Raw genomic sequence first — 14,763 nt, 5'->3', positions numbered from 1 at the left:
TAAAAGGGCTACAACCTGCTTTTGTTCCTCTGCTATCAGAAACTAAGTTTCATCTCAATATAAACCTCCTGCAATACCATTTAAAACATGTTCAGTTTAATAATCCAAGTTTACAGAGTTTCCATTAGGACTTCCCCAAAGATCTTCAATACTTGCCACCTATTACACCTAACTTAACAAACTTTTTCCACTAGGGAGACTGGCAGCAGGGATAGTGCTCCTTAAAATCTATTATTCTGGCTGAGCAGATTTTGTTAAAAGCCACAGCTATGGACAGATCACTTCCACTGCCTTTCAGAAAGTAAAAAAAAATCCCCACAAAACATCTTCTGAGGTGAATATCTAAAATATAGTAGTTTTGAGGTGGGCACTTCTTCCAATTCACCTGCAGGTAACTTGATCCTAAAGATGTTTCCGACCGTAGCACATCGCACAGTCAGCGCAAACCATCACTTTCGGATCAATTAAAGTGAAGTAAGAAAACACAAATTATTTCCCCCCTCCTGATCAGTCTTGACTTGAAGTAACTTACAAATGTTTGGACTATGGAGAAAATAGCTTCCCAGTCAGCTCCGTTATCCAAGTACAGCTTGTGTCAATGGAAGTGATATAGATTGGTCATTGCATTGGGGGCATTTAAGAACCAAAAAATGAAGACTTTTAAAAGGGAAAACTCAGCATAAACCCAACGTGACTACCTTCTCACCAGCAAGCTCAATTACAGGAAAATAAACCTACTTCAGCAATACTCTCCATATCTTCCTAATGTACACGGCCAATGACCACACAGCAAGACCAGCTGAGATGTAAAGTAAAATAACACCCAAGGCAACTAGAATTTCTGACACTGCTAGACTGCAAAATTTGAAAACATGAAAAATAGATATTAGAGAATTTTCCAACATCCAAGATGAGGAGTTTTCTCTCCCTTTCTTGTAACTAGAATCTTAAGAATTACTATGGATATTCATAAGCTAATTTGAGAAAATATAGACTATTATTCTATTACCTGCTGTCTCGTGCAGCCAATAGAGCAGTCAATGCGGTCATTTGTGTAGCTGTTTTCCACTTCCCAAGATTATTTACAGCAACAGCCTGAGAAGTTACACATTTTGAATTATATCAAGAATTTTAAGTATAAAAAATGGCAGAGAGGTATAGGTGGGAAAGAACCTCAAGAATTTTGCTATTTTGTGAGGCAGCCCATTCCCTTACTGCTGACATTGTTATCTACAAAAAGGAGCGGGTGGGGAAGCAAATAACTTTTATGATATCCTCATATATAATATAAGAACATAAAAACTAGATGAAGCAAAAACGTTTACTGCAGGAACAAGCCACAATCGAGTCCCAATCAGGATGACCATTCATAGCAAACAAGTCAGTTAAATGCATAGACAAGCTTTTTCACCATTCCATATCCTTCATCATCCCCAACTGATGACAACCAATAAGAGTGGAAGAAACATGATTTACGATTAAATGGATTCACAGCACTTCATGTAGACATCCTAACACATTATTCTTTTGGCATCTAATATGTTTGGATCAATTCCAAAGACAAGAAAATAAATTCTTGAAAAAGCAATGTCCAAAGATGCCTTTTTATGCCTTACATGAAATAAAAGAGAGAAGAGGAAATTAGAAAATAAGAAGCTGGGCGGAAACTTGCAAGGTAGTACTATATAGGTAGATTTTGCACATTTTGGCATAAGCAGGTCAAACAGGATGCCTCAACACACAAAATTTCTGATAACTGCCATAAAGATGCAGAAAGCTCGCATCTAGGAAGGGAATGTGAATTTTACAAGTGCTAGAGTCAATGAAAATATTTCCTTGGGTTATAATAGAACATATGTTGGGTTGGTCCCGCGGGGGGAGTGGAATATTAATCATACAACCATGAACACTACATTCTCAAACCTCATTTTCTAGAATTCCTCTGGGTTAAGCTATCTAATTTATGAACCTATGTTAAGTGTGGTAGCATACTTCCAAAATACTAAAAAACTTGAGATGAAAAGAAGAAGAAACACAAATTGAGAAAAGCTAAATCCAGGGTACAAGTCAATGCCAAAGTGGTAAAAGGCATATGAGATGAAGTAAAGATCAGGCAATCACCTCTCTACCAATTATAGCAATTGAAGGCAAAGGCAGTAGCCATGGTAATTCTCCAAACATAGCAACTTCCAAAGGTCTGGTGCACAATAACACCAAGGTTGCAGCAACCATAAGCTGCATTCAATGAACAGAATAAGCAAACAAAAACCTATAACAGGAATCAAATTTTCCCTTTCTCTTTTCATCTCTTAATCTTGACCAGAACACCATGTATTTTTCAAATCAACTATCTAGCTCAACCAATATAAGGCTCTCTTCTATTGTGTTCAAAGTAGGATCAAACCTTATCGGCAACAGGGTCCAGAAAAGCACCAAATGCCGTTCCTAATCCCATCTGATACACATAGCAGGAGAAAGTTCCAGAGGCAAAAATGAGATAAAATGGAAGTAACAGAAATATTAATCAGAAAAGAATTATTTAAAAAAAAAAAAGAGAAAGAAAAAGAAGAAGAAAGAATGTTATTCAACATGTCTCTTTCAGATCATTTAGATGTTGAGTACCTTTCGAGCAAGGTACCCATCAAGCCAATCCGTAATTGCAGCAGCAATGAAAATACTTGTTGTTGCTGTTGTTCCCCATGAGCCATTCATGTAGAACGCTGGCAAGCAAAATCAAATTATTAGCTTTATCAATATACAGATGCCATACAGAAAAAAAGTGATAGTAAACTGGACAAAATATTAAATACAGAAGGTGCAAAAATAGTTCCATGGTAATTGTGTGTTATACTCTAATTAGAACAAACCATTTCCCCACACCCTCTCCCCCCCCCCCCCAAAAAAAACAATAAATAAATAAAAGAAGAAAATGAAAAGTAATTGTAGGTAAATCCGAAGTACTTTTCTGCCATAGGTTGGATCAATAAGCACTAAATTGAAAGCTAAATGAATTAATGCGGCCAATAACCTTCTTTTGGTAATCTATTTGGATCCATACATATGCTTCTTATTTTGCAAGAAATGTTGCTTTACTTAAGGGCTACATGCAGAAAATATGGATCATGAGCACAAAGCATTGAAGATTTGATTAGAGCAGGAAGAAAGAAGAAACAATAATAATACAGTAACCAGACCACATTTTAATCTCCTAATCATGGTTCAAGATCTGGGTTTCCTAGGTTACTCGAAGGAAACTGGTGTGCGATATTGTATCAACCAGGTTTCAACCTGAACTCTGGAATTCTCAATTTCCTGGCTGGTCAAAACTGCCCCCAAAACCGAAATTTAGAACATCGTTCCCAATTCCACCCATGTCTAACAGTGTTGAGAACATGATAACCCAATATCATCTAAAACACCTACAGGTGTACCAACATGCTATAAAGCTTGACAAACAATTCAATAATAACCAGAAAATAAAATAAAGGGATCTCCTTCCACTTTCAATTCAATGACCACCAAAATATATGTTTAAAAGGGCATACATAATGCACAAGGCTTCAACCATGCAGGGTCTGGGGAGGGTCATACTGTGTGCAGCATTACTGATGCAGCCTTTCTCGAATAGGACTGTAGCTCCAAGGTTCTCTAGGGCAAGACTTGATTTCCAGGCCAAAAACTAGGGTTTGGGGTTAGGGTATATGGGTGGTTATCCCTCAACTGGGTCCTAATAATCGTGCTTTGCTCCCTGGTTGGGGTTTGTTTTGTTGGATGGGATATTGATGGTTAAGGATACTTTAGCCCATCCCTTAGGAGGTTGATAACTTCCTTGATAGGGGGTATTGATATGGGATGAAAATTAGAGGGAATGGGATAAAACATCAAAGGAATTTATGTTTTGTTCCTCTCTTCAAGTTTCAATGATTTTGGATGGGTGGATTGGAGATATTGGGTTTTTCAATTTTGGAGGGAAGATAGGGTCACAATAACGAGGATGGGCACATCAGGGGTTTGGTCGGTCCATTAGGGCTGAAATTGGGAAGGAAGGTCAGTAGGGTTGGGGGGACGAGGTTCCTAAAGTTCACAACATATCTAACAGTTAGATTGGTGTAGATATGACTTTGAGTTAGGTCTCCAAAAGAGTCCAAAAATTAGGGCCAAAGATGGTAGCATGGCTAGCTGTAAGACTAAGTCTTTAGTAAGTGGGCGAAAGAAGAATACCAGAGCTTCAAGCAACGATGGCGGGGACCTTGGGCCCTTACAAAGTCAGCCTAACCGGGAAGATGTTCCACACCTAGATGTACACTCTCAGGCCTTAGCCCATAATTCTTACAACATGCATCACATTTCTAGGCTTGTAGGAATGGTTTTCTCCTTCTCCAATTGTTGGGAGAGGTTGGTTTTCTGCTCCAGTTGTCCAAAGTTGAATTACGTAATAAATGTTGGAAAGGGTTCCAAACCTGTTCTTATTGCTCTGCTACATGAACAGAGAAAAAGATAGGATCCCAAGCTTGTGTTGAAGGGCATGGGTCACTAAGACCTTTTGAATGAACTGTTGAAGTAAAGACCCAAAGTTCAAGAAAAATTAGAAAAAAGAATATCTAAAAGGAGAAAGGGATGATAGGTGTAGGCTATGGGATGGATTTCTAATGGTTCCTAATGGTTAGTTTGGACTGAAGATATGTTCCAATTCCTACGGTTTAAGGAAAACGAGAATAGAAAGAAGAGGGAATTTAGGGTTGGGCCATTGGGGAATTAAGAAGTTTAGAAAAAGAATTAGGGATAGGGATGATTCAATTTATAGTTTTAGAAAAGAACAACCAGCTAAATTGTTGATCAGAAGACTTGATCTCAGGAAATTCAAGTAGTAATAAAAAGAAATCGCATATAAGAGGAAGAAAGAGAGGCGGGTGATCAAGGGCGGAACCAGGATCCAACATTGGGGGGGCCGAAAATGAGAGTCTAGATCACCTCCCCGTTGGGGGAGCACTAATGCTTTTACACCACACATATTGTGTGGACCCATGTAGGACCCACTAGGGGTCCCACCTCTGAATTATTTTATCATATTCAGATGTAAGCCCACATATGTTCTATGGGGACCCACACATTAAAAATATAGGTAAATTATTGATAATAATATTTTTTCCCTGACCAAAAAAAAATGGCACATGATTTCAACCGAAAAAATTTATATGGGTAGGAGATGCAAAACAATGGTAGTTAGTTACCTTACTAACTATAGATATATCATTTATAATATGAAACCAAATAACAAAAATAGCAAAAAAAAAAAGAAAAGAAAGAGAGACTATAAAATCAAATAACAAAAAAATGAGAAAAAATAAATAAATTAAGAGAGAGAGAAAATAGCTAATTGTGGAGAACATTTTTTCCAAATTTTCCCTTAACCCACATTTGTAGAAACTAGAAAGAGAAGAGAATAAATAGGAAGAAAATAGGAGAGAGGAGAGCATAAATAGGAATTGAGGAGTTGGTTTCTAATTAGGAATGACATTTATACCATTATTTTACCTTTAAAAAACTATTCTCAATGTTGAGGGAGGGGGCAAATAGTGATATTTCACATGTGGGAAGAGAAAAAACAATAAAAAACAAAGTAACTATTCAACATATTTTTAACAAAAATTGGGGGGGGGGGGATGGCCCCCTTTAGCCCCAATGCAGGTCCGCCTCTGCAGGTGATGCTATGTCATTATACCTCACCGGCAGCAGTAAGCCAAACTCAGAATTCCAATTAATCAAATCATGGCACAATTGAGCAATTACATCTATATTTATAGCCACATTGGCTCAAATAGGTTCAAAATCAAATTAGCACTCAAAATTAGAAACTGACCCTAAAATAGACTCCTATGCTAAAAAGGGAAGGCCTATCCTATTAAGTAACCTAAAATTGACTAGGAATTTGAAATCACAAAGGAAATACATCTAGAATAGGACTCTTAGCCAAATTAACAAAAAAAAAAAACTGTTTTCCTATTTTTCTACCCATATTTTAGGCCCATTAAATTAGCCAATTACAAAGTAAGCCCAAGGAACCAAAGGCCAAATATATATATGACCCAATCCTAAATTATTCTTGAGGAAGGAAGCCCAATATGGTGGTGATTTTGCACCACTTACCCCTATTTTTACAGGATTGCCTGTTTTCATACTCAAAAAGTGACCATCAGTCACAACAGAGCATTCACCATTGCACCGCTATCAAGGCCCACCCTTTATTTCAGAGTATCTATTTGCTATGGAAGTATGGATAAATCATAAGTCATGATAAAACTAAAAAACTAAAGTCACCTTCTCGTTCCTCTCTCCATAACCATTTCATCCATGTACTCCTTCATAGTCTCAATGATCTCTCTCAACATGTTTGCTAAGATCTCTCCCCATGGTAATCTTTTCCTCCTTCATTAAAGCCTCAGCTACCGACTCTTAAACCTATACCCTTCCATCTAGGCTCCTAAATATAAGCTATATCAATCCTTCTCCTCCTCGAATGAATTTTCTAGAAATGCTCCAGACATATGAGTTTCTATAAGCTTGATCCCTGGTCAACTAATCTATTCTAGAGTTACCTGGCCTTGTTCTCCACTAAAATGAGATATACCCATAAGAAACATAAGGATCTTGCCTTCCAACTCAAGTAAGTAGTATCTCCAAGTTCAGAAATGGATCCAATATAGGTAGTTGAATCCCCAACAAATCAAGCGCCCACATTGTATGATACTAGGTTGGTAGCAATATCTAGGCCCACATTCAGTCACCTCCAGAAGTATCTGATGTGAACCAGGACTACGGTTTGACTGATTGAGGTAATGCCCTAGCTTTAGGCTCACTCCAAGATCCTCTTCAATAGAATAAGCAGTCAACTAGGGTTTAGAATCCCTAGGGTTGAAGGGAATGGAATGTTCTGGGGTTATAGGCTAGGATTTGGGCTAGGGTTTACTGAAATCTTGCTGTAATTATGGTTTCAGATCTGGAATTTAGGGTTTCAATGGGTTCAGTTAGTTTAGGACTAGGACTGTTATTTGGGTTTTGTAATTTCAGATTTAATCCCATAGGTTTGGGTTTAGTTTGAGGTTTCTTAGTTGTAGTAGGACTTTAGGGAAGTCAACCAGGGCTAGGACTTGGAAGGGGAAGTAGAGTAGGTATGGGAGATGCTAATCCTAAGTGGTTTTGGAGTGTGTTTGAGGGTTAATGTTGAACTAGGGTTAAGGTCTAGAGGTTGAAGATGAATTACAAAATTTTAATGAAGAAGATAAACTGAAGAAAATTTAGAAGTACCAGGGTTTAAGTCTTTCAATAGAAAATAAGAGTAGGCATGAAGTAAGGGATTAGGTGCAACCCTACTAGAGGGGAAAGGAGGTGTAAAGGGGTGGGGATTTAGGAAGTTAAGAGAGGAGGGGTCAAGCTGCTGCTACTGGGAATGGGGGAGGGATGCATGGGCTTAAGAGGTGGGGGAAGGGCTGCTATATAGTTACTTGGAAGGGAGGACGTTAGGCTGCTGTAGTTGCTTGAGTTGGATTGCTATCAAAGCTTGAAGGAAGGAACTTGAAGCAAATTGCAGAATTAGATCACACTCACAGCCGTGGGTTTCCTCCTAGGAACCCACCCACGACTCACTCTTCCTTCAATCTCAGGTTTTTATTCAATAACTCAAGACTGGTTTTTACATTATATTGTGGCTTATTTACTGCCTACGTGAAGGGAGACATCAAAGGACTTAACTCCCTAAAAGTAGACAGACTTGGACCCAACTTGCAAACCAATTCAAAAAACATCAGTACTTTGACTCATCCAAGGAACCTTCAGAACTAACTCCAGAGGGTTCCAATTTGAATTCCAAGAGTAGATGTTGGTTCCCTGCAAGGACTAGGACAACCCTAATGGACTCCTCCTTCACAAACTAGGAGTCCAACATTGACAAGGACTCTTCAATAACTTTCAAAATAATAACTCAATTGCAAAAATATTTAGTAAATTTAGGGTCCTACTAACATGCTGGACCCAACTAGACCCTAAGTGGACTCAATCAAAAAACAAAAAATAGAAAATAGAAAACCCAAAATACCCCTATACTTGGACAAAATTGCTGGGGTTGCTGGTAGGGTAGTAGGGTGCTGGTAAATCCTTTGACCCTCATTGGGTGGAAGATTCTTGCGACTCCTGGTCTCCAAGCTACTGCAATTGAAGTTAATGGTCAACAGGGATGGATTGATCTACTGATTGACCTGCCTAATGCAATGAATCCATTACATGATATTAAGTACACTTCTTTTTAGAGGCAAAAAGCACAATCAAGAATAAAATGAAGTTAATCAGTTCTTTCAGGGTATTTGGCTAAAAAAAATCTACTGTTCATCCCATTAAATTGGAACTTAATGAGCAAAATCTAATAATTTGCTCTCATCTTAGACATGTTTAAGCATAGAGACTGCATTGAGAAAAGTTCTCCAAGCATACTCATGACTGGCTGGACAATAAATACATCCTCTTGCTAATAAATATAAGTCAGTGGGCACTTTGATTCTACAGTTTCCCCACAACAAGATTAATTATTGGAATGAACAGAACATTTTACCTCTTTTACCAACAAACTCCCAACCTCTAAATGAAGCACTAGCAGCTGAATCAAGTATCAGTACCCTGGAGGAAGACAACAAAGGGATCCTCTTCCTATTCCATCATCAAATTAATTAATAGTTATTGTCATGTATAATTTGGGAGTTAATCTTCAATAGATGTCAGTAACAAACAAAATTTCCTCCAACAACAGTATAGAACCTATGAATGCTTGAACATATCTACCAAAAAAAAAAAAAAATGAATGCTTGAACATAGACCTTGTCATTCTACCTCTGCAAGAGGGTAATTCAGTAGATGTAATAGGAAAATTCAGACCCTTCAAGAGATCAGTTGTATTTACAACTCAGAATCAAAATGCGAGTTTACAAGGGTCTAACTCTGACATGCAACTAAATCCAAACAATCCCACAACTCAAGAGTAGATGTCAAAATTCCAAACCAATTTAGCTTGTTTCTTTCACACAATGACGCAAACATCTTGCATCCGTACAGCAAATCAAAAACACACCAGATAAAGAAAACCTCCCGCAGAAATATTCAATCGGGTTCTTCCCAATACAGAAATAAATGGAGAGGGAGATAGCCCATGAATCTGAGGCAAATAACAGCATATATCGTACCAGAGAAAGAACAGATCTGGAACTTACTGCAAACAATAAGTGGTACAGCAGCAACGCGAGCAAGCGTTAAGATTGTAGGCAATGTAAGCAACCTGGTAGTCTGCAGTTGTTGTTGTTGTTGGAGTGAGTTTTGATCGTGGTTCAATAGCAACGATGACAACCGTTCCTTGTCAGCCCGGTCGTCTTTATTTTCAGAACCCATATCGGGAACAGAACTCCCGGTCGATCCCGAAGTAGCAGAAGAAAAAGCTTTTCTAGACAAATTTCTACGCAAGTAGACGTTAGGTAAGGAAGCACCAAAAGTTACGCAGGAAAATCGTCTCCAGCCCTCTTTCCAACCTACCGAGAATCGCTCTCCTTTGTCTCCGAACGATCCATTCGCTCTCGTCGTCACTGCAACATCCATCATCGCAGTTGCAGCAGTTCTGCCGCTATTGCAATTGCCATTGTTGTTGCTTATCCTGCGCACCCATTCATTAATCAAGTGCGGCTTCTTGACACAAATTGAAGGAACCGTGGTCACTTTAATAAGTGCTGCCATGGAGGGCTTAATCTGTAAATATAATGCGGAAGAAAATAAAACCTCACGCACTCTTATGTTACGTTCGTGAGTTGGTAAGATTGGTTTCCTAAAACTACGCCATTAATGAGGTGTAATAATTCTGAATTCGGAACTTGGAAGTCGGGAATTTGTGATGTGATTTTGACTCAATAAGACGTTGCAGACATGGATTTTGACGGACGATGGCCTGAAATGGGAAAATGGTCTGGCAATGCATTGGTTCCTTCTTTCTATAGTCTTTTCCTTACCTCCCATACAGTGAGAGAACATCGCTAGAACGCTGGTGCAGAGATTCCTACGCGGCTCCACCTTCACTCATCTCGGTTTTAATTGAACGCCAACTCAGTGGCCTTTGTCTACTTGGTGGCATTACCGACCGACCTCTAACTAATCCTTCTATGTTAGCAATTAGCACCGGGGTGACAGCTTCCGCGTAGAGGCATAGAGTTTTTTTTTTTTTTTTTGGTAAACAAAGAGGCATAAAGTCTGGGGGTGGGGACCTCTAACTAATCCTTCTATGTTAGCAATTAGCACCGGGGTGACAGCTTCCGCGTAGAGGCATAGAGTTTTTTTTTTTTTTTTTGAAACGAGGCATAAAGTCTGGGGGGGGGGGGGGGGGGGGGGGGGGGGGCATGAGTTTGATCTTCCATCCCAAGTACACTTTTCCCCTCCCCTGTGGCCCCTAGTCACTTATGACTGTTTAACAATGGCCCCCCAAAAAAATCTTTAATTAATCCTTGGCTACATTACAACAAAACAAAATAAAAACTTTTTTTTCACAATATCTACTATTATTGTGATAGAAACTAGTATTCACTAGCCACATAACACTCACATTCAAAATTACAGATTATGCACGGTTAGGATTTATTTCATTAAGTGAAAGCAAAATGATATAAATGCCCTTGCCCCCATTTAATTCATTTATAAAATTTAAAATTTAAATTATCAAATACTTTTTGAACAATAAAATTATTCACATCACTTTTTTCCCATCACACCTCTAAAACCACCATATCCCCTCCCCTGCCGGAGACCATTGACCCCATAGCTAGCTTTCCCCTACCGGAAATCCTTCTCAGCGCTCTGGTTATCATCCAACCACTCAAGTGTCCACCAGTTAAGGAAAGGGCATTATAGTGTGCCATTGTACCTTGGAGCAGTTGGGATACTAGACAAATCAAATTTCCCAATCTCACAACAATCCTTCGCCAGTCTCCTTTCACTTTCATAAACCTGATAGTTTATCACAAGCACAAAGGGTTTTTTAAATCAAAATTCATGATAGCAACTCAATTCGGGGATTTTGTCAAATGTTTTTATTTGGTTACCTTAATTATATGCCTCAAAATTTTTGCTAGATTTTCGGCCGGGGGAAAGCCAGCGATGAGGGCAATGGTCTTTGACAAGGGAAGGAGTGTGGTGGTTTCCGGCAGTGGTGGACAGTTACTGCTAGTAAATGATAGGAAGAAGATGGGTGAGGGGCCTTTCACTCACCTAGGGTATTTGGGTATTTTATTGTTTAAAAGGGTATTTGGGCGATTTTAATTTTAAATTAATTAAATGAGGGTAAGGGCATTTAAATCATTTTATCTACACTTCACAAAAAAATCATAATTGTGTGTAGTTTGTAATTTTCAAAGTATGTTTTATTTAATTTAAGCCATAACAGTGCGTGGATGTTGGGTTTCACCCCAATAATATTGGATGCCGTGTAAAAAACTTAAAAAACTAATTGTTGGCTCCTATACATATGTAATGAGGACGCTAAATATATGTTAAGAGTGTTAATGTGCTATGTTGGGGTTGGACCAGTCTAAATCCAACCCTGCCCTAGAGCCTGAAAGCTAAACTCTATACAACTAAGCCAAGGTTTAGGAAACACCAAAACCTACTTTATCAAGGTTATCCAAACTGACTTGCTTGATTTACATTGACTCGCCTCTGATTTTTAACATTGGAAATAGAACAATACTCATGGCTTAGTTGCAGATGGGAGATTCAAACATTTTACCTCATACTTATAAAGTATTGGTCTTTGCTAACTAAGCTAACCCCGTGGTGTGGTTACTAGGAACCTAACCTCTTGGGGTGCCTAATAGGATACTTAAACTCAAACTCTATCCAACTATGTCAAGGTTCAAGAAACCCCAAAACCTACTTATTAGGGTCCTAACCAACTTGCATGATTTATGTTGACCCGCTTCTGATTTTTAACCTTGAAACAAAACAATATTCATGGATTAGTGGCACATGGGAGATTCAAACACTTTACCTCATACTCATAAAGTATTGGTATTTGCTAATTAAGCTAACCCCTTAGTGTGGTTACTAGGAACCTAACCTCTTGGGGTGCCTAATAGGATACTTAAACTCAAACTCTGTCCAACCATGTCAAGGTTCAGGAAACCCCAAATCCTACTTTATCAGGGTTCTCATAACCGACCTGCTTGATTTATGTTGACCTACCTCTGATTTTTAACCTTGGAAACAGAACAATACTCATGGATTAGTGGCACGTGGGAGATTCAAACACTTGACCTCATGCTTATAAAGTATTGGTATTTGCTAACTAAGCTAACCCCTTAGTGTGGTTACTAGGAACCTAACCTCTTGGGGTGCCTAATAAGATACTTTGTCGAATAATCCATCAAATTTATTCTATAGTACTCTAATTTAACTAAATTAGCTCATGGATAGATAGGACAATGACTAATCGACATTGTTTTATTGACACATCTAATGCATGTATCAACACTTGCAATCAATGAATTTATTTATTGCAAAAAGATAAAAATAATATAAAGTAAATTTTGTATGCTGACCCTCTAAACCAATTGACCCTAGGACATACGATTACTTTCTTAATAAAGAAAAAGGGAAAATTTTCAACGCCACCCCTTGAGTTACCTAATGTATCAATTATACCCACTATATATAAGAAGTCTTAGTGACACCCCTTACTGTTATGAAATCAAAGTTATGAATTTATTATCTCCGTATGTAGTTTTAATCTAGCGATTAGGAAATTTAAGGTTAAGTATTACTATAAGCAAAACTTGTCAAAATGACAAAAGTACCCTTAGATGGGAAACCCTAAGCTCAACTCATCATTATCTTCCTCTATTATTTGCAGTCACTCTTCTTCTTCTAGTATTGTTTCTTCATGGTTTCCATTTTCACACTAATATCTTGTTATTTTATTCTCCTTCACAGCCCTTCTTCCCTTAGAATGTGTAGGTAATAATAGAAATGGATAAATAAAAATTCACTAAAACTAATGACATTAGTAAGGGGTCTTATTGATCAATTTAATAACTCAAGGGTTGATATTAATATTAGGGGCTAACTTGGGGGTGGCGCTGGAAATATCTCCCTCCAAACCCCCCCCCCCAAAAAAAAAAGACACATATGTTTGACATGTACCATGCTCTTTGATTGGAAATCATATTAGGAAAGTCATATTAGTCGACACAATTATTTTTTTTCATCTTTAATCAATACAATTTAAGATGTCCAGGACATGGTTGGATACGAGGGATCTTAAAAATAAATAAATAAAATAAAAAAAAATTCCTACTTTTATACTTCTTGCCTAATGGGATCGCGTATGAATACTCTACTCATGAAAAGTGAGCTCTCTAATAAATGCGGAGTGGGTGAGTATCAAAAGAACACCATTCTCTACCCTTGCAAATAGAAGATCTCAACTCAACAAGATCAGCATATCTAAATAAGAGAGGTTGTAAACTTAATTTAACTTTTCGAGTGGAACCAAGCTAATCTCAATTGACACTAAGCATTGGAGGTAGGAAGTCACATAGTATAATCGCCCATCTTAAGACGGATGTATAGCGTGCATTGGAATTTTGGGATGTGTCTAATAACATTACTGAATAATAATTTTGGTGCCATTTTTCAAGAACAAAAGAATGGACGATAGGTATTTATTGACACAATTCATTATTTTGTTCTTTGACAAGAAGAAAATAGGTTTAGAGGCTGAGAGAGGAAGAAACATGAAAGAGGAACGAGATGAAGACCACAAGGGTAGAAAGGCTAAGTTTGAGGCCTCATTTGTTGCCCAGCCAAGTCCTACGTCAAGATGCCAATCCGGGGTTATCAGTTTTTAGCCATTCATCCTTAGATACAGGTTGTCTCAACAAGTTGTTTGAGCTTAGGATACCCAGTTCCACCCAAAAATTGCATGATTTCACTTAATGAAAGCGAACCGAATGCCCTAAAATGAACACATTAATGAAAGCGAAGTGAATGCCCTTCTATTATTAACACCAGTAGTCTTATTTAGTTTTTATTTATACATATAATATTACCTTATTTATAAATTATATATCTCAAAATTTTTGAGGTTTTATGATTGTGAGATGAAGAAGTCATAGACGGTAGAGAGAGATGAATAAATAGGTCGAACATAGAATTTTTTGTATTATTTTGAAATATTTAAGTTGGTTACATCAATACTTAATTGTGATTGATATATTTTTAAGAAGTTTGTTTGATAAATTGGATCACTCAAAGAATAATGGAATAATTATTATAAAAAATAAAAATAAAGGAGTAATGGTGTAATTAAGACAAGAATTTTTCAAAAATATAAAAAACCAAAAAATGACATATTGAAGCAATTGAATTTGTTTCGGTCTACTTCAAAAAAACGACCCTTTTTTCCGGGTTAGGGAAATGAAGCCATTGATTATAACCGTTACGTGCGGTAAGGATAACTGATGATGGATTCTAATCCAACGGTGGTATGATGTGGTCAAAGTTGTCAACCGGATCTATAAGATCGCAGGTGAATGAATACGTTACGCCATTTCGAAGAAACCATGCATGTTCTACTAATTCAGATTCATGTTGTAGCCTCCTCTGTTCCTTACCTGGCATGTAAAGCCAAGCAGAAACTAGGGAGGGAGAGGTGGGGTTTCGTGCTATCGAAATCTGTAATTGAAAAGT

At 37.8% G+C, this 14,763-nt stretch overlaps 1 protein-coding gene across 1 annotated transcript; it reads right to left on the bottom strand.

Annotated features, from left to right (window-relative positions):
• Positions 1-45: 45 nt before the first annotated feature.
• Positions 46-10,017, bottom strand: LOC149027088 (CDP-diacylglycerol--glycerol-3-phosphate 3-phosphatidyltransferase 2-like). Its single transcript, XM_089159095.1, has 7 exons — positions 9,255-10,017; positions 2,623-2,720; positions 2,405-2,455; positions 2,122-2,235; positions 1,174-1,230; positions 1,010-1,095; positions 46-855 (listed from the first exon to the last, which is right to left on the bottom strand). The coding sequence occupies exons 1-7, from the start codon at positions 9,766-9,768 to the stop codon at positions 735-737; spliced, it is 1,041 nt and encodes a 346-aa protein (XP_089015221.1). The 5' UTR covers positions 9,769-10,017; the 3' UTR covers positions 46-734.
• Positions 10,018-14,763: the final 4,746 nt, after the last annotated feature.

This window comes from Hakea prostrata, chromosome 1 (genome assembly GCF_041222555.1).
Source record: "Hakea prostrata isolate BN-2017 chromosome 1, UWA_Hpros_2, whole genome shotgun sequence".
Taxonomy (NCBI): domain Eukaryota; kingdom Viridiplantae; phylum Streptophyta; class Magnoliopsida; order Proteales; family Proteaceae; genus Hakea; species Hakea prostrata.
The sequence above is the reverse complement of the archived record's forward strand: the minus strand, read 5'-3'. Positions and strand labels throughout refer to the sequence as shown.